At 42.7% G+C, this 23,420-nt stretch overlaps 1 protein-coding gene and 1 long non-coding RNA gene across 3 annotated transcripts in view; one reads left to right on the forward strand and one right to left on the reverse strand.

Moving 5' to 3' along the window:
* LOC122844534 overlaps nt 1–23,420 on the reverse strand; it is a 37,859-nt gene that overhangs the window by 4,130 nt on the left and 10,309 nt on the right. The gene's annotated exons all lie outside the window — the stretch shown is intronic.
* robo4 (roundabout, axon guidance receptor, homolog 4 (Drosophila)) lies at nt 3,796–22,869 on the forward strand. 2 transcript variants are annotated; one of them, XM_044140111.1, is made up of 19 exons: nt 3,796–4,027; nt 10,197–10,523; nt 12,271–12,428; nt 12,660–12,780; nt 13,400–13,538; nt 14,898–15,025; nt 16,111–16,226; nt 16,305–16,536; nt 16,641–16,762; nt 17,193–17,364; nt 17,447–17,644; nt 17,768–17,810; nt 18,793–18,905; nt 19,487–19,816; nt 19,900–20,004; nt 20,102–20,237; nt 21,012–21,239; nt 21,315–21,661; nt 22,635–22,869. In XM_044140111.1, exons 1-19 carry the CDS (start codon nt 3,826–3,828, stop codon nt 22,814–22,816), a joined length of 3,399 nt encoding a protein of 1,132 aa, XP_043996046.1. In that variant the 5' UTR covers nt 3,796–3,825; the 3' UTR covers nt 22,817–22,869. The 2 variants fall into 2 exon arrangements, with proteins under 2 accessions (XP_043996046.1, XP_043996047.1); XM_044140112.1 differs by lacking the exon at nt 3,796–4,027 and adding an exon at nt 8,099–8,301.

Below are 23,420 nucleotides of genomic sequence, written 5' to 3' on the forward strand. Positions count from 1 at the left end.
CAAGCAAAAGTGGATTTAAGAACCTCTTGGGGCGTTATTGTGTTTTGCTGATTCGCGCAGCTGTTCTACATGTTGGCGCCGCGTTTGACCTGCTAACGACTTCTGTTTCAGCCTGGCGGTTCGACTAAACAGGTGACTCCAGTGAGTAACACGGTTTTTTCAGTAAGCGGCCCCAATTATACAAGTCCCTCCTTCCCTTCCCAAATTAAATTTTGTAGCGCGAAGCTGGAGGAGATGGTGGAGCAGAATTCCAACCACGATGATGAAAGAGAATCTAATGAATCAAAACCAATCCTGTTAGTTCCGGCCCACAACTCCATACTGTGTTCCTCTTCTTTTTTTCTTTTCTTTTTTTTTTTTTTTTTGTGGAAGAATCCGACTGACTGATTTCACACAAGCTTGGGAACTGGAGGGGTCGGCGGGGTTGGACTCCACCAAGGTGGGATAGTGGATCTGAAACTATTCAGCGATGGAGGGATTTGTTATCTCTAATTGACCACATGAGTATCACTAAACACAATCTAAGCAGTCACAGCGAGAGACACCGGAAGAGGCTCAACGCAGGCGGCCAATCTTCTTGCTTCAGCTCTGAAGGAAGCCGACTGGCTTTTGACTCATCCCATCACAGCTTTTTGCCGTTTTATAAAACAACGAGTTCCACCTGTAGCTGCTGCTGGAGATTTTGTCAGGATAGTTCAATCCCAAATGCAATTTGGAGTTAAAACTCTTAACGTAAAAACTCGTCTCTAATTGAAAACTATCCAATTTCCCCCCCAAAAAAACAACAATCAAAAACAGCATTTGCAACTTTTATCTTTTTCAAGCCATGTCTCGGAGTATTTCTCCACTCCCTCCCTTCTTCCCAAACCCGATCTCGGCCTCATTTTTCCGATCCTTTCCTCTCTCCCTCTGTCATTCCTTTATTTTAATCTTAGCGAGAATAAGTGTCTCCCAGGAGTGGGAAAATGAGCAGAACAAAGCATGTGGGGGTTCGAGAATCATTTGGAACTGGAAGATGCAGTCTTTGTGGCGCAGCCAGCTGGACATAGAAAGAGACGGGGGAGGGTGGTGGTGGCTGTGGGGGTGATGGTGAAAGAGAAAACGACGCAAAGCCAAAGAGGTGTGAGCAACAAGCTCCGGGTGCTTAATGTTGGGACCACAGAGGGGACGGGTTGCATTCCCACCGGGCCAGAGCCGCCATTCAGACGCACTCAAGCAGAACTCCTGGCTCGCGGTTCACATCTTCAGGCCTCTTGCCCTCTGTTTGGGATGTGGCTACTGTCACCGCCCCACGAGATTCCAAACCCCAGAAAATCCATTAGTGAATTTCAGACAAAATGTTCACTCGTATCCCTGGAGAATGTCATTCCGTTGGTGCTAAATCAAGCAGACGGCAATGTTTGCAATCCTTTCACAGAGTTTGGTAAATAAAATCTGATTGGCGCTCCGTGCGGTCGCTGTAAAAATAGGAACGTAACATGAAATATGATTTTATGATTTCATGAATCTACTAAGGATCAGCTACCTTAGTCCCTCCACACTGAGAGGCAGAGTGAGAAAGAGAACATCATGATGAACTAAAGCTTTATGCCGTGGCAACGGATTTCTTTGTTTTTCTCAGGGTTTTTATGTGCAATGAAGGAAGCTATTTTTAGAGCGCTTGAGCTCTTGGTGTTGTTTTCTCTCAGGAGAAAAAAAAAAAAAAACTCTAACGGGTCTCTGTGGGACAAGATGAAGGCTCAGAGGGGGGTGAGGTTGCCCTCTAATGGCCCCACTGCTGCTCAGACACATCTCCCATTGAGGGCCAAAGAATGACCCTCTAAGGGTTTTTATATGACAGTGCTGAGACAGTGTATGACTCAATATACACCAGGATTAGAAAGGCAATAGATACACACCTCAAAGGCCATGGCATTAGAGATTAACGTTCTAATTAAGGATTACAATAGAAAATGCTGTCTCGATTCGCTGTGCGTTTTGATGAATGAGACGTGATTGGTAAATTAATGGTTTCCTTGTTAATTGGAAATTAGTTTAATTGTCCATAAGCAGAATGGCATTTAGAATGAATTATTTTAAATTCCATTAACTTTGAAAATAATTTATGTTTTAAACGAACAGCATACTGTGTTAACCCAAACCCTCACTGAATCGTAGGGGCTGACAAAAGAGCGACAGTTGTTGAGGTGACGTAATGTGTCAGAAAAGGCAGTTCATCACATTTTGCTGAGTATGAAGCTGCCTGGCACCAGACCAGTCAGGGTTCTCATGCTGACCTTTATCTGTTGACCACATGACCAACAACGAGTAAAACTGGACCAGAGTAATGGACGAAGATGGCGAATCATCCGCCCTTTACCACTTGGATAGTCAGATGATCACGAATCGCCACTCTGAGCAACACGTGACGCCAAAGTGCTTCATGTGAAAATGAAGGAACAAAGACTCACGTTAAAACAAGAAATACGTGGAAAGAGCAAATAAAAACAAATTAAACATCATATGAAGAAAATAAAGGGTAAGATTACAAATTTGAGCAAAATAACCAGTGAAGACAGGGCATGCTTTAAGTGGTAAAGTAATCTCTGAAAATTCAGGTCTTTTATTGTTTCAGTCAAAAAAAAAAATTACATAATTCAATGGCAGAAAATAATCCAAGACTGCCGATGCAGTCCTATGTCACTCTCAGACAGAGATTACTGCGGCTCAGGTTTAGGTTTATTATTAAAGCACTGGTGTTACTTTAGGTGCAGCTGTCTAGTCTGCTTGGAATTGGTTTTCAGCAACATCTTATTAAAAAATGTCCTTACATTTTAATTTCAATGTTGTAAAGACAGCTTTTATTTTTTAAGTCTTTGTCAAATTCAGTCATTGAGAAAAACAATTCAGTATGTTAGGCACAGAGCAACTTTCTTCGATCCACAGTCTGACAGGAGACAGATATTTGCAAGTTGATTTATGTGCAGAGAAAATTCACCGCAGCTTCGACTTTTCTACACCACCTTCATTTTACATCCATCTATTATTGTTTGCAGGTGGATGCGATGTACAACCAATCGGAAGCGGAATCTGCTTCCTCCCAGGCGGCCGCTCAAAGCACGCAAACTGATCGCATTTGAATTGAAGAAAGACCATCCAGACATGGCTGACTTGGTACTTTTGTTTGATTGTTGCAGGCGAGCCAAGATGATGTATGAGACTCATACTGTGCAGACAGGCAGCTACAAATTTGCCTGGCTAGTTGACTGGTGGGAGGCTGGGCTGGTGGGGGGTGATGGTGGGGTTAGCAGTCAAAAGAAAGCAAAGAAACTGTTGTACACATTTTGTCTTTTTCAAGGCTCATTTCTCAAAGATGTTCAAAAATGTGCATCCAAAAATTCTGCATTTTCGTTGGGCTTTCGAGATAATTTTTTTTATTACTATTTTTAAAATGAGCTAATCTAAACATCTATTTTGCTTCAAAGCATTTCTCCTGCTGATCTGGTTTTCAGAGATATATCCTCCTCTCTCTTTCCCTTAAATCAATCAAACTAGAAGTCTCATCTGACCAGATGAATGGTGCTCCCCCTCGCCTCTCTCTCAGCATGAGGTCTGAAACTTGTGTTTGATCACTATTCTGCCCTCCTCCCTTTAACTTTGCTCTTCCCTTGAGAAAAAAAAAATCCCACAGAGGAGTGAGACTGGGATGAATGGAACATCTAGACTAACATGAGGAGGAAGAGGAGCTGAGGGAAATGAGGAGCGGGATCTGCCGTCTGCACGTTCAGCTTTCAGGGAGAGGTTGAGGGTTAAACGATCAGTGTGAGGTTGACTTTTGCGGTGAAGATGCTCGTCCGTGGGTGGCTTCTTTGCGTATTCTGCTTTCACACCTGTGCCGGGTACTCACAGCAGTGCAAGTTCCACAGCGTATGTCCACTGGAACCAGAACTGCTGGACGGGAGCTTAAAGAACCAGATCAAAGAGCATATTCGTCACAGCATGGGAGAACGGGACACACCTCACAGAAACAGGGCACACCGAAGAAAAGGTAAGGCTCAGGAAATACGCCTGGTGAATTAGTCAGCAGGAGATTAACAGTGATTTGACTCTGGTTTGATTTGTTCTGAGATACATAATATTTTGAATGTTTCTATTAATCAAGAAGTAAAGGGATCAAAGAACAAATGTGTCACTAGATAAGACTGAGAATTCATTGGGGAATATTTCTGACATTGTCATATTTACAAAAAAAACAGTTTCTTCATCAGTTACAGTTCGGTTTCCTCTGGAATCTCAATTTTTATGAAAAGTTATCTTTAGTAATCGTAATATGAACAGAATTGTAAAAGGCATTAGTCTTCAACAGTCTTCCTCCACTTTCTTTCGTTTTTTATCGCATTGAAATTTTTCAAATGTCATCAAACAAATTTTCATTACAGACAACAATAACTTGGGAAATTACTAGATTTAAACAAGATCTAACTTATTAAGGGAAGTAAATTACACGACCATGTGTGAAAAAGTAACTACTGCCTGAACCTGAGAACTGGTTGGGCCATCCTGTTCCAGTAACATCTGCCACCAAGAGGCAATGAAATTTTGGCAAAGAATCCTCCCATCGCTGCAGAGGATTTAGTCTTATTCTTTTATGCAGAATTGTCTTTATTTAGCCCCATTGGAGGGTTTTTCATCATAAATGGTCTGTTTAAGGTCATGCCACAGCATCTCAATTGGACTCAAATCCAGACTTTGTAACCACAGTATATTCGGGCTTAAGGTTACAAAGTTATGGTCGGACATTTTCCTTCAGAATTTCAGTAAGAGGCAAAATTCATGGATGTCATCAAGATCCTAAAGGCGCAAAGCAGCCCAGGATTGAGGCAAGTGAGGCCTACAGTGCTTTATATGTTGCTTTGGGATCTTTTGTTGCCTCCTGGATGAGTTGTTAATGCACTCTTGGAGTACTCTTTGTTGGCCAGCCACTGTAGGGAAGGTTCACCCAGTTCCATGATTCCTCCATTTGTGGATAATGGGTCTCACTGCGATTAGCTGGAGTCCAAAGGAAGTGTCTTTGTTGCCCTTTTTAGGCTGATAAATGCCCACGACTTCCTTAAACTTCTTTAGATTTTAGATTTAAGGTCACAACGAATGCCCTTTCTCTGTAGATCTTTTGCCATGATGTCAGACAGATGCTATTAAAGTAATTTCTTCATTCTAGGTCAGGCAGTAATTAAGCGTGGCGTTAAAACAACATATTGCAGTATGTATTTTACAGTGAAGGTTGTTGAAATATCCACTAGAACTATCCCAGAAAGACATTCAATGTCTTTTAGGAGCCTCTTTTTTGTTTTCATGCTCAGGTTTTATCTTCTTCAATTCACAAAAGTTAAAGCACTGCACATGTTTGTGTTGACTTGCTTAAAACAGCATTCGTTTTGTTGAATTCTTTACCGATCTCAATGGACTTCCATTAAGAATTCACTGTGAAGTCACTGTTTATCACACTCTTCACTACAGCTGACACATTCTTTCTTTTTCGTACCCCAATTCCCCGTCTTTCGCTCATTTGCTATACTTCCCCTGACCTCTTGGTCAACAGCTTAGAAAAGAGCCCTTCCTTCAGCAAATCTCGGCCTCACAACATTCCCATGGGTTGTGTTTTGGAAGGCGGGATCCATCCCTCATCCTCTCTAAAGCTTTTGTTGTCGACTGAAAGCTGGCTGATGCCGAGACCATCAAGCCCACGTTGTTGGATCAATATAAACATCCATCACTTAGCCTTGGTCCTTTCTGAGCCTCACAATGAACAGTTCACTACACAATGCTTTGTTTGTGTGAGCCATTCGAGGGAATGAACTAGTGGTAGTTCACTTATTCCTGGGTCATCCTAGAAGATTTTATTTATCGGGGGGAGTCTTACTTTTGTGCCTCATGCGCTACAATTGTATCTAGACTCCTCAATCCTTTTTTTTGCATTGTTAGCATTACCATTATCTTGTGTTTGTAATTTGAGTTTTATTAGAGGTAGGTGGCAAACCAACGTAAAGTTGGACATAATTGTGAAGTGAAAGGGAATTGATACAGCTTTAAATGTTTCATATGAAAAAGTCAAGAAGCGTTGCTTTTATGTGTATATATATTCTGCTACCATGACAAAAAAAAAAAAAACGATAAATAATTGGTCAATCAACTACCATTGTTGAAAGAAAGCAACAAGAATTTCCATTTTTGGATTGGCTCAGATCAAAACTGACATATTACACAGAGACATATCTCAGAATACCTGCAGCGTCAACAAACAGTGGTCCTACAAAGTTCTAACATTCAGGTCTATAACATGCACATCAAACCTTTCAAGTTTTTATATGCTCATCCTCCATTGTATTATTTTCCTTCTCCTCAATTCAATTCAGCTTAGTTAGATAGCTCCACCTCACAACCAATGTAGTCTCATGGCACCTTACAAAAAAAGTCATTTCAGTCCAATCACAGATGCACTCCAATTGTTGCTAATTATCAAACAATGCACTAAGCTCTGTTCATTATAAAACTTAGCTTAAAAGGTTTACATCTAAGCAGTAGTGACAGAGGAGAGGGAAAACTCCCCATTTACAGGAAGAAACGTCCAGCAGAACCAGAACCCGGCTCGGTACGAGCGGCCGTCTGCCACGACCGACTAGGGGTTTGAGAAGGCAGAGCAGAGGCACAAAAAAGAAAATGTGGAACTGATTCAAGATTCATTTCTATGCTAATGAAAAATAAAATGTTCGTAGCAGGAGATGGAGAAGGTTTAATTGTCGGCAGCGTCGTCTCAGCCGATGCTCTCTTTGAGGAAGGAGCCGCAGCTACACAGAAAAAAATAGACCAGGTGGAGAGAAAAACAACTGAGAGAAAACATGATGTTAACAGTTGAAATAACAACAAATAATGTCAATTGGAAAATAGCAGAAGAAGAAAGTGAGGAAAAGTGTTCAGTTTGTCCTCCAGCAGCCTAAATCTATAGCAGCGTTACTACAGTGTGGGTTAGGATAACCTAACCCACATAATGAGGCAGTAGAGGCAGAGCCAGGGCGACTCCAAAGCAAGGCACTACTGTGTTGGATTAAATCCAAATAAAATACACTAAGGTATATGTAACTGTATGTAAACCAAGTCATATTGTTATTTCTATTGTTTTCTTTTAGATGTTTGTCCCATTTTTCATGTCATGTCCTTACTCTGCAGCTCTTCAAATTCAAACAGCACACAAAATCATTAAAACACACACATTTGCACATAATAGTTTCAGAAAAGCTGGTTTAAAACTTAAAAGCCTTAAAACACATTGTGGTATGTGGAAGTAAAAACGTGAAATGCAAACAGTTCAAATGAACTCCGACATAAAGTGCCTCGTGGCTGACAGACAGCCGGCTGAGAGATGTACCGTTTCCTTCTATTGTTGGAAAACAAACAGGCCAAGAACGTCCTGCCTCATACAGTGATGGTGACAGAGCTGCTCCTACAAAAACAAACCAAACTTCAGCAGAGCGTTCACAGCGTTCTGTTGTGATTTTACAGTTAAAAATCAGACCAAAAACCAAAAGCCTTTGTGGACTTTGATGAATTTATTATTTCTGCTGTGATCCAGTAAATATAATATCAGACAAGAAAACAAACTGTTACTGTAAGAGCAATACGAAGGAGCTCAAACTCAGCTTGTTTAACTTAATGCTTGTCCCTTCAGAATGATCTCTGTAACATCTCCGAGAATTTGTCCTGGCTAGTTTGAATATTTTGACAATTTAATTTCAATCTTGGGAAGTTATAAAACTATATACACGATCAAAGCAGAAAGAAATACATTATGGGCTGTAAATCTAACATTCATCCTACCGGAACTTGTACGTTTATTTAGCTGTTTTCAAAATAAATGTAATGTATTTGGGACAATAAAAAGACAAACGGGCTTAATTATCTCAACTTGTTGACAGTTCCGTGTGATATAACCACACAAAAGTTATACGTTTAAAGCAATTTACTATTTCTTGCTGTAAACTACGGTGACCGGTTTCTTTTATTTTGAAACGGAGACAAACAGGAAGTTGTTAACTGCGTGTTGTCAGCGTGTCTAACAGACTGTTTACTTTGACCGTCATTTCTCTCAAGGAGCAGCAAGCTAGAGGGAGAGTTTGTCCGTAAATTTTAAAAAAGACAATTGACAGACCGACAAGTTAAATTCCAGTCAGACCTCAGCGATTATATTACTACTGTTAACTCCCCTAAAGATGAGTCAGAGTGTTAGAACATGTCTAGTAGTTGCGCTGTTTGGGTCCCTGCTCTCCGGTAAGTTCACAACAATATTTCATATATATGAACAATGATTCCACCAGTTGGGTGAATTATTCAGATGTATTTTTGATGAAACGGTAACTCAGCATCATACTTCATTGACTCAATTTGCTTCCCTCAGATTCTCTCAGGTTTTCCAGAGCTGTTCCTAAATTTTATGGGGCCCTAATCAGCACTAGGTTAAGGAACCATCTGTTGAAAGAATGGTCTGTTTTTATTTATTTTTTTAAGTTTAAAGTCAGTGATAATTCCCCTGTTTGTAGTAGATAGATATTGTAGTGTTGTGAAATTATTTTTTAAAATAAGATGTATCCTGCTGGTTCCAATTTTCTTCCACTGACAAATGATGAAATATTCATATTTTAATTTATTTTTGCGCTATGCTAAAATAATGAGAGCTGTCCATTTGGTTGACACAGTCGCTTCCCGTTTAAAGACTCTTTAGGGTAGATTAAATTCACTCTATCTTCAGAGTTCTACTTATCAAATATGCAGCTGTTCTGGAATTTACACTCATTTCTCGTTCATGTTGTATATCGTAAAGGAAGTGGAAATCCTTCTACTGTATCGGATGCATAGAGATGAAAAAACTGTACGAGTCTCGTGAAAACGGATCCGAAATATTCTTTGTTTTCTTCAGAGTTCTGCGGTGCGTTTTGTTTGACTCGATGTTCCTGAGACCTGCTGGTTCCCGGTTTCCTCTCATGTCAGGAAGCCTATCACAATCTTCCTGTTTCCTCCAGTGTGGTCATCCGACTTCATGGGAAGTCCCGACAATGGCATTCCACCGGCGCTGGCTGCAAATAGCCATTGTTTGGGAGTAGCGGGGGTTTGAATGTGTTAGCCGGAGATATTTTCTTATTGTGAACCATGAGCTCAGAGATGGGCAGTTTTGATGACTGGGCGTGACAAACTAACTCTGGTTAATATATGATGCAGACCTGGTGGAGCTCATTTCAAGGTTCCTTGGCATGGATTCAGCTTTTGACTCAATGCTGTCCAAACTTTTTGTCAGGTGAACCAAAATCATCAAGCAGAAAGTCCTCGCAGGTCATAACTTATTATTATTATTATTATTTTTTTTTTTAAATCCACCTTTTCTTTTGGTTTGCTTTTTACCTGCTTAACAACAAACTAAACATGCATAATGTTAATTATGTGAATAAAGCAGTCATTGTAAATTGAATTGGCGTCCAGTTTGCAGATTCAAAAGATGAATGCTTTGTGATGCACCTAAGGAGATGTAATTAGTCAGTAATAATTTAAATATAATTAAAAATAAAAAGCCCCCCCATCTCCATCACCCTCCTGTAGCCGGCGTGCCAAATTAGTAACTTTCTCGAATTTCAATCGGGGGGCTGCACAAACCCACTCCATCAGCCACAAATGGACTTTGGACAGCTCTGATTTAATTACGGTAATACGTACATTTGTGTTGGGGCTTTTGGTGAGCTTCATATAATATTTTATTTCTCCCCAAGCTAGTTTTAGGGTATGTTTGTTTTCATCTGTACCACAGGCAGCAGTAAACGCACAGCATGATGCTGGCACCTGTGGGCTTGTAGATTTTGTTGGATTTTTATTTTATTTTATTTGATATTCAAATTTTCATAAAGTAAACGCATTTTTAATGTAAACATATATAAAACCTACTTATATAACCTTTCATGTCTGTATTAAATATCAACAACTCAAGGAAAATACTTTTCCAAGTGAATGAATGCTGATTAAAGCAACAAAGTGTTTCCGTTTTACAGATCTCTTTGTGCTCAAGTTGCTTCTCATGCAGGTTTCACATATAAATAAAGTATATTTTTACTTGTTGAAATGAATAAGACTTTCACAATCGTCTGGTCCCACCTCTGCATCACCTCTGTGTCCCCCTGCAGGTAGCAGAGTCCGGACCGAGGAGACAGCACCACGAATAGTCCACCACCCCTCTGATGTGGTGGCGAAGCTGGGCAGCCCTGCCACTCTGTCCTGCCGCGTGGACGGCAGCCCCAAGCCGACCATCGAGTGGCTGCGGAACGGTCAGCCCCTGGGGACCGACAAGGGGGACGTCCGGGCCGTCCCCATGGTTCTGTCAGAGGGGAGCCTGTTCTTTCTAAATGTGGGAGGGGGCAGACGTGGCCAGACCCACGAGGGCGTCTACGCCTGCGTCGCCACTAACAGCGCCGGCAAGGCAACCAGCCGCAATGCCTCGCTGTATATTGCAGGTGAGATGGCGAGGGGATTTAGAGGGGCCTTAGCTGCAGCGGTAGACCGCCAATAAACTGAAAGAAGTTTTACCCAATAATATTTCAAAACAGTTATGTGTTACATCATATGGCATGATATATTTTTTTAAGCTTTTTTATTCCGTTTTTCTTTTTTATATATATACCATCCACAGTTGGCTGTTATTTTATCTATTTAAAATCATTTGTGGGATGGAATTTATGTTTTGGATTAGAAAAAAAAAATGCTGTTTTCATTTTCTGCGTTAATTAAATATTTTGTTAGCTAGAAAAAATAACTCCACTTGACAATGGTTTCATGGTTGGCTGCTCCCATCACGACTTTCAGCCTGTAGTGACAAACATCGTAAACAACTCTAGAATTTGAGCTCTGAAGTTTCTGACAAAAGGAAATGGTTAAACATCACAACAGAATCTCAAAGTCTTATCATCTCAAGACAATATAACAATAAACTGTCTTAATAGAAAAACAAGCTACATGTTGTTTTTTTGTGATGTTATGATGATATAACAAAGTTTTGGCAACATAATGAGTTCAAGATCTTACAAATTAATCTAATGCGATAACAAGGATGTCAGTGCAGCAATATCTAGCCTGAGATAATAAAACTGTAATCTATAAATGTTTAATGAAAATGTTTAATCATCTCTTTAGATAACAAGAATATCGATCGTTTACCAAATGAGTTTGACTCCTTATGTTGAAATACCGATTGAGCTCAGGATTTTACTGTCTCAGTGTGGTACATCGACATTGAAATAATGTGACAATCAACCCAAATTACGTTAAATATTTTCCCGTATGTGTCTAAAATGGGCCTTAAAATCTAACATTTTGAAAAGGACAATTTTTAGAAGATTACATTTATCAGGTATGTGTGTTTCAGAATCAACTCAGTGCTTTAAAGATAGTTTTTTAGGGCAGGTGGGTATAATGAAGGCATTCGCAGATGGAACGCAGTTACTGTGAGTCCAAAGCTTCACATAAGTCACAACTAAATGGTGTATTAACTGGAATGCACTAGTGTACAGAACAAAAAGGTATGAGACATCTTTGGATTTAAGTAAATCATGACATGTTTATGTTTTTTACTGGGCTTTTATAACAACTGGACAATTTCTGAAGAAATTTAAACGGGACCCGGCGTTCTGGACCCGGCGTTCCGACGCCGAAAGTCAACGTCGACACCACAGAAAGCCGCAGCGCGATTGACGACATGAGGAGAATCGCGAGAACGACTCGCGCCATCCAGCCTGTCAGAATTAGCGCACGAGCTAAAATAATGCAGAATACTATCATTGCACCACCTGCAGCAGTGCACTAACTTGAGGGTGATATTGAGGCTTTTATTTAGACATTTTCAGTAAGCTTCATCTTAAATGGCCACACTAATTCAATGTGCAACTGTGCTGTGGATAAACCAGTCAAATAAATGATTCAGCCTAACTTTACTAAACTAAACCCAGTCAGTTCGTCACTCACCAACTCCCGGAGAGTGTGAAAATGACAATAATCAACTTTCAGTCATTCATGATACTTATACACACCAGAATCTTCATCTCATTAATCACCGACTTTTCCACTGGAAGTCTACCGCAAATGTTATTTTTCCCCAAACCATGTGATGTCCATCAAACTGTTAGTTCCCCGACAGAGTTTCAGGATCAGAGCGAAGCCCGTTGTTCTGATCCAGCTCAGTGTAAATGGGTCTCTGTGTGCCTGCAGTTCTGAAGGAGGAGTTCAGCGTCCAGCCCAGCGACGCCGAGGTGGCAGAGGGGGAGGTGGCTGTCTTAAACTGTGGTCCGCCGCTGGGACATCCGGAACCTAACATCATCTGGAAGAAGGACGGTGTTCCCATCAGCAACACGGACCACCACTACACTGTAAGCAGCTGCTTTGATTATGGAAACGTGGATATGTTTTCATCCTGAGGTTCATGATTCCAGGGCAGAGTCGTAATCGATGATTTGACTAATCGTCGCACAGAAAAAGCAAATCGATTAGAAACTGTGAAAGCAGTCCCTGCATCCGTGTACTCCATGCTTGATGGTTGAAATAAAATATTCCACAGATGCTGCGGCTAGTCGATCTGTGCTGCTTGCTTTGCTCTGCAGAAGCTGAGCGGGAAGCTGATCGTCGCGCCTGCAGAGAAGAGCCACTCCGGCTCCTACGTGTGTGTGGCCCGGAACATCATGGGAGAGAGGCAGAGCAGGGCGGCTCGGCTCTCTGTGCTGGGTGAGACCAGACGAGAACAAGTAGACTGAAGGCCCCGACATGCTTCATCTGAAGCGGAACGGCTCACGTATTGGCGCACACCTTTTCATACAACAGGGCAGACCACTGGGGGACACCTCCCCGCTTCGGTATGCGTCACCCCACGTCCCGCGTTTTGCTTTTACCAAACGGTCATGGAGCTCACGCCACAGGTTTCCGCAGTGAGCCATGACACTGATCCATCCAGGGGTTATTCACTATTTCCCAGTCTTATTTTCATAGGACCTTTTATACCAACACTGCCGTCTGAGCGCATTTCCGCATTAAAACACTGGAACAAACTTCTGACCGATCACACAACACTTTGCATAGAGCTCTGTTGAAGCCTCGTGTCGCGTTCGGCAGGCGGCTGCCTCTCTGCAAACCAAATGACACAGTTTTCATCCGTGTGAAATGAGAGATGATTTCGGCACTTTGGATGAAGTATGTTGTTAAGCACTACCTTTTCTTTTTAACCCACCAATGGGGAAGAACAATACCTCTCTCTTTCCAAACAAACTTGTGACATATTTACACTGACTGGGGTTTTTGCTGTAGCACTTAAAGCAATTCACTGAGTTTCTTCTTTTATCTACCGCAGGTAAGCCTGTGTTGGTGCTGAAGCCAGAAAACGTGTCGGTAAGGACGGGAGAGTCTGCCCATTTCTACTGCCAGGCTAGAGGGGACCCTCCTCCTACGGTGGCCTGGAGCCGAGAGCGGGGGCCGCTTCCCAACGGCAGGTAGACCGCCCCCCCCCATCTCCCTTCGTTCATCAATGACATGGCCAGAACACTGTGTGCTGGTCCGGTGTTGGACTCTGTCCAGTGTCTGCCCTTCGTCTCACCTGTTGACTGTTGGGATACAGCCAGATCCACATGTGACCTTTAACCCAGTTTGTAGGAAATGAAGGAATGAAGGAAGAGAGCATCTACGCTCCGTAATGTTGCGGTCCAGTTTATTTACCTTTCTTATAAGTTGGATAAATTTGAATAATTTACCTTAATAATAGATGACTTGCTATATTTGTGACATTCATTGCTTCCAAGTTATCATTTGGGGAATATAAAATGTGCAGATCCTTACATGGAGTTTTATTATGTTCCAAACTTTTTCAGTTTAGAGAGCAACAGATCCTAAACCCAGGAACCCCTTAGGGCAGGGGTGTCAAAGTCAAATGGACGGAGGGCCAAATAAAAAATTTAGCTACAAGCCGAGGGCCGGACTGATCGTGCGTTGAGGATCGAACGGGGTGCGCGCGTTGTGAGGATCGAACGGGGTGTGCGAGCGTTGTGAGGAGGATCGAACGGGGAAGTGCATCTCGCATTTTTTCAGACGGGGTGCCGGCTTGCTGCGGGCCGGTTCTAATAATAAATCAAGATCATCCCAGGGGCCGTAGAAAATCTTCTCGCGGGCCTTGACTCTGACATATGTGCCTTAGGGTCTCAAATCAATTAGGGATGCTACTAAGAAATAAACCAAAAAAGTAATCACAAAGGTATATTTATGGCAAAAAGTTTTTTAGGAGGGATAGAAAACAGTTAAAATATATATTTGCAGTTTATGTTGTCGTTCTTCTGCTGTTAAATTGGCTTTAAATCTTGTACCCTGGGCCCTGTGGTATTCACAGGGATGAATAGCTAACATCTGCAAATAATTGAGACCCCTCTAAAAATGCTTGTCCGCCTTGGTATCTCGGCTTCCCAAGGTGCAATTTCCTTCAAATATTTTTGATTTTTTCGGAGAGCAAAGACATATTTAGTTTGAATACTAAGCTCTGAACAGGGTGGGGTCCACTGAATAGTCTGCTGATAGCTGGGGTCACAAGTCTCCTCAGACTTGATGGTCTGAAGGTGAAAAGTATGAATCACAACTGGTTCAGAGTTCTTCAATTACTTTATGATTTTTGCAGTTTCCACAGAAATGAAAACTATCAGCTGATGCTTTGTACGTTTGGAACAGAGACATCCTCAGATAGGTGAACTGTGAATTGTTTCTGAGGAACATTTCAGCTTGATGTGCCTTGTTTAGGTTTTGAACCAAGCTTTGCTAGTATCATGAGACCGTCGATTCTTCCCGCTGCTGGGTTTGTTTGTTTCCAGGTATCTCATAAACCCGGACCAGACACTGCAGCTCCATTATGTGACGGTGCAGGATGCTGGGAGCTACACCTGCACCGCTGCGAATCCTGTCGGCGTCGTCACTGCGGTTGCACAACTTCAAGTTGAAGGTGAGTTTTCATTCTCTTTTTACGTTTATTTTGCAACTGCTCTATGTCGGAAAATATCCGCAAAAACAGACAAACTTCCCAGAAGCGGTTGTTATTACTTCATAATAATAAATTCACAGCAGACATGGTGCATGCTAACAGAGAGCTGGCGCTTTGAAAGCTAACTTGTATTCTGCAGTGCAGATAAAGATGAATTACCCTGCAGGACATACAACGCAACACAATAAACCAGATTATCATATAATAGTGATGGGAACAACTGTTCATTTGAGTGAATATCTAGGATCAGCATAGTTAAATTATCTGTTCACAAGTTCACAGTTCATTTGCGCAGAACAGCGCCTCCTGTAGACCAATCTGCATACTGCACATTTCGGAACGTGATCCTTTCAAGCTGACACGGCGCCATTCCAGCTCTATGTCTGTTTCTTCAAGCTAACGGTTGATGTTCTGTCAAGCCACATAAAAACTCAACAACTAATACACACACTCACAAACACACAAACACCCGTCCCATTTTCTTAACAAACTGCAGTACAAAAACTAATGTGATCGTGAGGAAGGGAGACATAGTACACATAAAATCTATAGATTTACAGTATTTATGAGGCTTTTTATTTATTATTTACCATTTCAATTATTTCTTGTTTTAATTTCACTGCGATAAAACATATTTAACAACCTGGCATGTAATCATACACTATAATCCATTTACTTGTTTATTTTACAGGCTGTAAGTGCACTGGCTGCAGTCATAAGGCGAGAGGCAGGCAGCTGCTGTTTGACTACGCAGCAGTACATTTTCTTTTGCTATAGTAAGACTAATCTTTCGACATGATTAGTTATTTATTTCCATCTAGCTCATGAAAAATGGCTTCCCTGGAACAAAAGTTTCAGTGAGATCTATCGGATTTAGTCCACTTTTAAGCCAAGCCTCATGGCTTGGTAGAAATGACCTTCTACAGCCCAAACGATGGGCTACGTTGCGACTTCTGCTTCGTCCGTTAAAGCTAACTGTCGTGTTTCCACTGTAGACGACTTGATGCTTTCTAATAAATGTTAATATGAAACATTTGCTGTTGCAGAGGCTCCCAGCACTGAACAGAAAGACTTCCACAGAGAGCTTTCAGCCTTACGAGTGACCCTGGAGAATGTCACCATCATCGCCTCGGAGTCCAACGTTTCCCTCGTCCAGTGGAAGGTATGAGAATCCTGTTTTCGAGCTTTGTGGGTGGAGTGCTTGAGTGTTTGATCTGTGTTTGGTGTTTCCTGTGACCAGCTTCAGTCCCTTCCAGCTCAGCCGCACTACCTCGACGGCTTTGAGGTTCTCTATCGCCCCCTGCTGCCTGTCAGCTCAGACTGGGCAGCACTGAGGGTCTCGCTGCCGGGCTTCCAGGCTCAGGTCGGCCCCCTGAAGAGGGGCTTCAAGTATGAGTTCAAGGTTCGTCCTTATGGGAGCAGCCTATATGGAAGGGAGAGCAACACGCGGCATCTCCGAGTCCCTGAGAGAGGTGAGGGAAGGCTGGCTTCAGAAGCCCTGACCTGCATCTTCTCCTCTGCTGTAAGCCACCAATCAAACTAACTCAGGGGGAATATATCGCCGCTTTTCATGCAGCACCCAGTTCGCCCCCTCTGGCCGTGTCCATAACGGTGAGCCACGAGCAGAACAACACCGTCCATCTGAGTTGGGAGCCTCCTCCTCCCGACAGCCACAACGGCGTCGTCCAGGGCTACCAGGTGACCGCTCCCTGTCTGGCTCCTCTTCATCCATCAACGATCGGGTTATCAGCTGAGGACTGTTCTTCTTTTTTACCATTACTCGTCATTTCTTTCTTCCTCACTGCCCTACCTACTTCCTCTTAATATTCCTTTCTTCTTTTCTTCATTAGTTCCTTTGAATTATCCTTCCTTCCTTTCATTCTTCTCTCTGTAGTTACTTTCTTCTTCGTTTCCTTCTGTCCTTTTACCCTCCTTGCTTTCTTCTTTTCTTTTTTCCCCCTTCTTTTTCCAGGAGTGAGCTTTTTCCAGAGTTTACTGCTGATCCCAATCCAAACGGGTTTGTTAGAAAACATTCTACTCTGCTGTTTTACCTGAGTGTCATGATGATATCAGCAGTGTTTTCGAGACCATGAGCTTCCTCTCATAAATGTGTGAACTGCTCCTTTAGGTTTGGTGTGTGGAGTCTGACGAGCAACAGTACCAGAACTGGACAGTGGACAGCGGCCAACACAGCCTGGATATCTCCACACTGGAACCAGGGAAGCAGTACTGGGTAACCATGGCAGCGGTGAACGGTGCTGGAGTGGGAACGCTCAGCGATCCTCATGGATTTGTCATCAGTGAGACCAACAGCTTTTCCAACTGATTTCTCCGTCATGTTCTCTCAGTGTCTGACCGTCCAGAATGTCTGTTTTTACTCAGAGCCACAGCCAGGGGGCGCCTCAGACCCAGACAGCCACAAACAGGATGCGTTTCCCCTGCTGGCCCTCCTACAGGACCCAGTGCTGATTGGCAGCGTTGGCGCCCTCTTGTGGTGTCTTCTGATGATTGCAGCTGTTTTCCTGTTCAGACGCCACAACAGCGCGGGTCAACTGTCACCTCAGCACAGCAAGGCTAAAGGTGACTTTTCAAAAAATATTGACTGTGTGATCCCTGCTGGAGGTCAATCTTTCTAAAACAAAATAAATTGTGTATTTATTTATTTGCTGGGGTTTTTTTGTTGTTGTTTTTTTTCCCCCACAGGTCTGCGCAGATTGGCCAGTGAAGATCTCATCATCAAACACAGGTAAAAGTTCAACAGCATCATGTAGATTACACGTGTAATAAGACATGAGCAAAAATCAGCCTCCCACTTGGACTTTCAACAGAATATGTTTAAAATAAAACATTTTAACTAAATCAGGCAAAACCTTGAAACCACTGTTTGCTTTATGAATTGGCAGAAATTAATCAAATTTCCACATTTCTTCCATTTTACACTTACACTAGATAAAATATGAAGGCTTGCAGAATATACCATTACTATTGATGTCTCAGGTTCAGGTGGGTACTGTGATGCTAAATACATTACACACATACATAAACCTGAAATGGCACTTGCAGCTGAACGGTTCTCATAAAAAAACCCATCTATAACTTAATAAAATTCTCGTGAAGGATCCATATGCTTAAGAGTTGCCAAAGGCTGTTTCCTGTGAATAGAAGTTGTACTTTTTAAAAACTTTGGTAACCATGTAAGATGCTGATTCAGCTGCAGGGTCCACAATATATCGTCACAACCTTTGTTCCACGGCCGTCAGGTTCTTACATTATACTTATTTTTTTAACCAGTTACAATAATCATTTGTTGGCATCACCTTTAAGGAGCCTGCCTGAAAATGCTAAGTCCAATGTCTTTACTGGTATTGTTTGTATTGGTGCCTGTTTTATGTATTTAGCAATAAATTACACAGTTACACTTGCACATATCTATATGTATTTATAAACACTTACAGTTTTTCAGTATTTTTTCTCTATAGCCATCCAACAACGTTTTTTGCCAAATTCAATGTCTTTGTGCAGTGACAATAAAGCAAGTCTAACTCTTGCTAACATAGTTTCTATTTTCCTTCATTTGCATGAAGTCCTTATTGCTTCTTCTGATGTGATGTTATGAGAAAATACTTCTAACTATTATAACTATACATAAAAGTCACATCAAAGACTTGTTTTAAAGTCCCTATTGATGTATTTTTTTCTTCGACCGACTCTTCCTTTCTGTTGTGCAGGATGGCCGCTCCAGATTCTCCGTGGATGTCCGGTGGCTGGAGACCGCCCTTCAACCAGAAATACCAGGACTTGTGGGCCCAAGGTCACAGACATCCTGGGATCAGGAGCACCAGTAAGCGACACACACACACACACACACACACACACACACACACACGCGCACACACGCACCCACACACACACACACGCACACAGCTGTGGTGTGTGTGTGTCTGTTTCATTTGAACTGTCCCTGTAGCTGATATTTAAAGGGGTTCAGTACTTTACAATGTGATCGTCATTGCATTCAGACAGAATGATTACATAAAAATTGAGAAGAGTGAGAAATTTTTTTTTGTTTTTTTTATCACCACTAATGTTGTCATAACAATATTTAACTTTGATATTGAATTGAATTTTCTTCCTAATGTTACTGAAGCTTAAATTAAACAAGAGATGGGATTCTTTGTTGTTTAGCCTTTGGGTTGTCTCATGGATAACATTTCTCATCAATCTAGCATTAGGATTGTTTTAAATGACTAAACTCAAGTTTCCTGCACCTGTCGCAGCGTGCAGAGAAAATACAAAACAAAAAGAACAGAAAATAAACTGTAATATGATATAATGTAAAGCAATATAATCTAAAATATTCTAATAGAGTATAATATTATATAATTAAAAATATATAGTATAATATAATTTCTGTTCGTCCAGGTCTTCCAGTCTCGTCCAAGCAGGACGGCAGGATGGTGGACTCAGCTGTTCCCATGGTGACCGACAGCTGTGGAGTCTACGGAACGTTTTATGTGGACCTGAAGGGCAGCAGCCTGAAGACCTTCAGCAGTCCCCAACGCCGCCCTAAAGCGGCTCACGCCTTGCCTCACCAGCAGGGGGCGGAGACGATCCAGATCTTCACCCAGCCTGACTCCAAGTCGTCGTCCCTCAGCAGCCAGGAGGCTCTGCCCTGGAAACAGGCCATACGTCCTCAGCCAAAGATGGGCGTGCTGAGGGAATCATGGGAGAAGAAACCCCACGGGAAATCAGGTGGTGTATAGAGCTAGCATTTTGTTTCTGGGGTTTATAATGTGATTTTTTGTGCCAGTTCATTCTGACCCGTCTCTCTGCAGAGCTGCATGCAGTGAACAGCGTACCAGTCCTGTCATCCAGAACCCAGGCCGGTCCCTCCAGAGCCTGCAAGCAGAGACTCAGCCATGTACCAGCAGGACGCCACGGTACGTAGATGTTGTGCTTCTGTCACACACTCCAACACTCCAACAGGACAGTGTTGGAGTGTTGGAGCATCATCATGACTTCCTGATCTGTGTTCAGGTGGAGCTTCGCAGGGCGGCGAAGGAGCTGCTGGTTCTCGCTTGCTGCATTACTCTGCCTCTCTGCACTTAGTGGACCTGCTGCCCCCCCCACCGCTGATGGCCGCAGACAGAAACACCCTGTCCTCAGACGAGGGGTAAGAGACGTCAGCATGCTTCAGATAAAAATGACACAACACTGTCTTTATGGATGAATAGTCATAAAATTTCTCCAAAATACAACTTCTGGTTTGTTTTTTTTCTTTAAAAAAAATTATGACCTGTTTTCATTTACATTGCTTACAAAACCTTAGCATAAACAGACGCGTTATTTTATTAACATTAACGTAATAATGAAAACTAGAAGGAAAAATATATTGCAGTAAAGCTGCAGCCAGGAGGAGGGTCTTAGTGCTCCCTGCTGCACTACACCTGGTTTACCACAACATAGTCTGTGACAAATTCTAAGCATGGCCACTGATGATAAGTTGTTTCTCCACCAATCGCACATTTAGCAGGGTGTACACGTGTTTGATTGACAGCGCCAATACCCTCCTCCTAACTCTGATTTGTTCTTTTTGAATGGGATCAGCAGCACCGGGAGGAAATGAAGGAACTCCATCTTTCTACAGATTATCTCATACATGTATGCTGTCATCTTGTGACAGTTTGAACAAATATGAAGAAAATATGTTGTTGAATAAGTTACATATTGCAGCTTTAACTGAAATAAAAGTAAAAAAAAAAAGGCTTTTCAAAAATATGGGGAGCCGACTGTAATGAGAGTTCACAAAACGAACTAAAATTACCTGACAGAACTTAATTAATAGAGTGCTTAGCTGAAAGACATGTAAACTATTCACTCTTAAAGATTTCTTCCTCCTTTATGAGAACTGAGTTTGTTTGTTTTTGTTTATTTTAACTGTGTTCAGTTCCAGTCATTCCACAAAGCTGACAGAGGACCTGGGCTCCATCCCATCAATTAGTCCTCCATCAGGTTACCATGGACAAGCAGGACCCAACAAGCACAGCGGCGCCCCCTACAGCCATCTGTCTGCTTCATCCTACTCCACGTTAATGGAGGCTGATCAAAGTCCTTCCCTGACGGCGCAGGAAGCTACTGAGTACCTGGAGCTCAGTCCAAACCCTGAGAGATACAGGTAGGGATGGCTTACACCTCATTCTCTCCAGATGTTCCAGATGCGTGTCCTGATGGTCTGCCTCTGCTTCAGCAGCGTCCTGCCAGAGCAGCGTCCCTCCCTGCCCCACAGCTTCACCTCCACCCTGGGGAGCATCTGTGGGCCGGTCGGCTCGGCCGAGTCGGAGGATGGCGCGGCCGCCGGAGCCCAGCCGTTGCCGGCGGCGCTGCGTCGTTCCGGCCTTCACAGCTCGCCGTCCTCCTGCTACAGTGACTGGGACAGCTCCCTGTGGAACACCTGGAGCTCGGCCATGGACAGCAACATGGACAGCAACCGGACCAGCCTCATCAGCTCGGTGGACAGCTGCTACACCAACGACAGCGCTACGTTCGCTCGCCTGCTGGCCGCGGCCGCAGAGACCATGAGTGCAGCCTCGCTGACGGGTAGGAGGGGAAGGGGAGGGTCTTATATGGCAGCAGTTAGTGGAGCGCTATACACACACACCCACACACACACATAAATGCATATCAGACGTATAACGGTACACGATTTCAGTGTTTATTCTGTGAGCTTTAATCAGCAGCAAACAACAAATCTTTTGAAATCTATTTGATTTTATTTGGTTCTCAAACCTAAAAAAAAAAGTAGAAAGTAAGAACTGACTGGAAGTTCGGCTGGAATTTTTTTCCCATAAGTAAAGCAGAAGCAGACATTTCTACTTTATATTACACAACTACTAAAACTACTTAAAAACCTCTCGACATTTCAACAACCGAGTGTCCCAGCTGTACCCGAATGCAGCATGTGCAGCTATATGTATGCTGCATGGTTCTTCTTCTTCTTTACCTGACTGAAGAAGATAAAACCAAAGATATCAGTTTGCAGTCCAAGATGTGATTTATACGTTTCTCCTCTAGATGGCGCCATTCAGCCGTGATTCCTTACTTGTAGCACACAGCAGCACTTCAGTCCACCTGCCTGAAGAGGTTTTCACGTTTCTATGCAATTTCTCCTTTCCACTCTAGAATCAGCATAAGGAAGAACAATAGTTGACGCAGCTGATTATTTAAACAACCGTAACTAGTTTGTATATATTTAGTTGTGCACATGCCTGCTGCTTGAAGAGAGATGAATTCATTCCGATTCCTGGTACCACTTATTTAAAATCTTTCATCAAACTGAAGTCTCAGATTTCTGCCCCTCTTTGTCACCTCATCCATCACTCTGCCCGTTCCCCACAGGATTCATTCCACCTGTCAAACTCTCACTTTCGCCTCTTTTCTGCTGTGACTAAAACCACCTTAACTTCTGCTGACACGTGGCTCAACAGCCACTGCTCTCTTTCATTTTGTCGTCATGAATCTTTGAATCGGATGAACGTCCTCAGCAACGATTGTTGTCTTGTTCTGCGTCCAGACTTCTCGCCGCCGGCCTCCCCCCTCAGCGCCTTGTACCCGTCGTTCTGTTCAGACGGCGATGCCTTCAGGGAGCTGGAGCCCACCCCCGCGTGGGACTGGAGCATGGCCTGGGTGGAGGAGATGGACGCGCAGTACGGAGCTCGCTATCCCAGCAGAAACACGAAACCCTTCAACACCTAGAAGTTCTGCTGTGACCGTGTCAGTGAGGACAGAGGGAAACTCTCTTTCCTCCACAACAACGCAGAGCAGATTGACCCGATGCTGCAGGTGGAGCGTTTCACCAACCGGGCTCTGAAGCTTCATTAGAAGCATTTCGCTGACACTTCCACTGGAGATGCAAGCCTCATGCTGTTTGTAATTGTTTTCCTTTTTTTCTTTCTGTCTTTTTTTTTTTTTTTTTTTTACCTCAGGGCACTTTAGCTACTACTTTGAATCTCTGAAATGACTTTCATGGCGCTGTGGAAGTTTTTTTTAGTTTTTTTTTTATTCGAATTGTTTTCCTGAAAAGGAGCATAATGAGACATTTCCCTGGGGGGGTTCTCACCCCGTGTGTTCTCAAACGTCCAGAGAGATGCAGCGGAGACAGTGGAGAGAGACAGTCTTAGAAAAATGTGCTTCTTGTTTTCATGTTGCTCTTTGCAGGATTTCATTAAGACTGTGGTTCGAATCCATTATAGCATCATGGTTTTGTTGTGGTTAAATGAAATGCAACGTATTCATGAAAAGGTTATTTAAAGAATTTTGAACGTGTTCCTAACCGTTGTCCTTTCTATTGTCTTTGGCA

Source organism: Gambusia affinis, linkage group LG15, assembly GCF_019740435.1.
Source record: "Gambusia affinis linkage group LG15, SWU_Gaff_1.0, whole genome shotgun sequence".
Classification (NCBI taxonomy): Eukaryota; Metazoa; Chordata; class Actinopteri; order Cyprinodontiformes; family Poeciliidae; genus Gambusia; species Gambusia affinis.

What these genes read in the sequence shown, in the direction of transcription:
- robo4 (XM_044140111.1), top strand. Translation starts at nt 3,826, where the DNA reads ATGCTCGTCCGTGGGTGGCTTCTTTGCGTATTCTGCTTTCACACCTGT. An exon ending in ACACGGACCACCACTACACT is followed by an intron (nt 12,429 to 12,659) that starts GTAAGCAGCTGC and finishes TTTGCTCTGCAG; the next exon opens with AAGCTGAGCGGGAAGCTGAT. An exon ending in GGGCCGCTTCCCAACGGCAG is followed by an intron (nt 13,539 to 14,897) that starts GTAGACCGCCCC and finishes GTTTGTTTCCAG; the next exon opens with GTATCTCATAAACCCGGACC.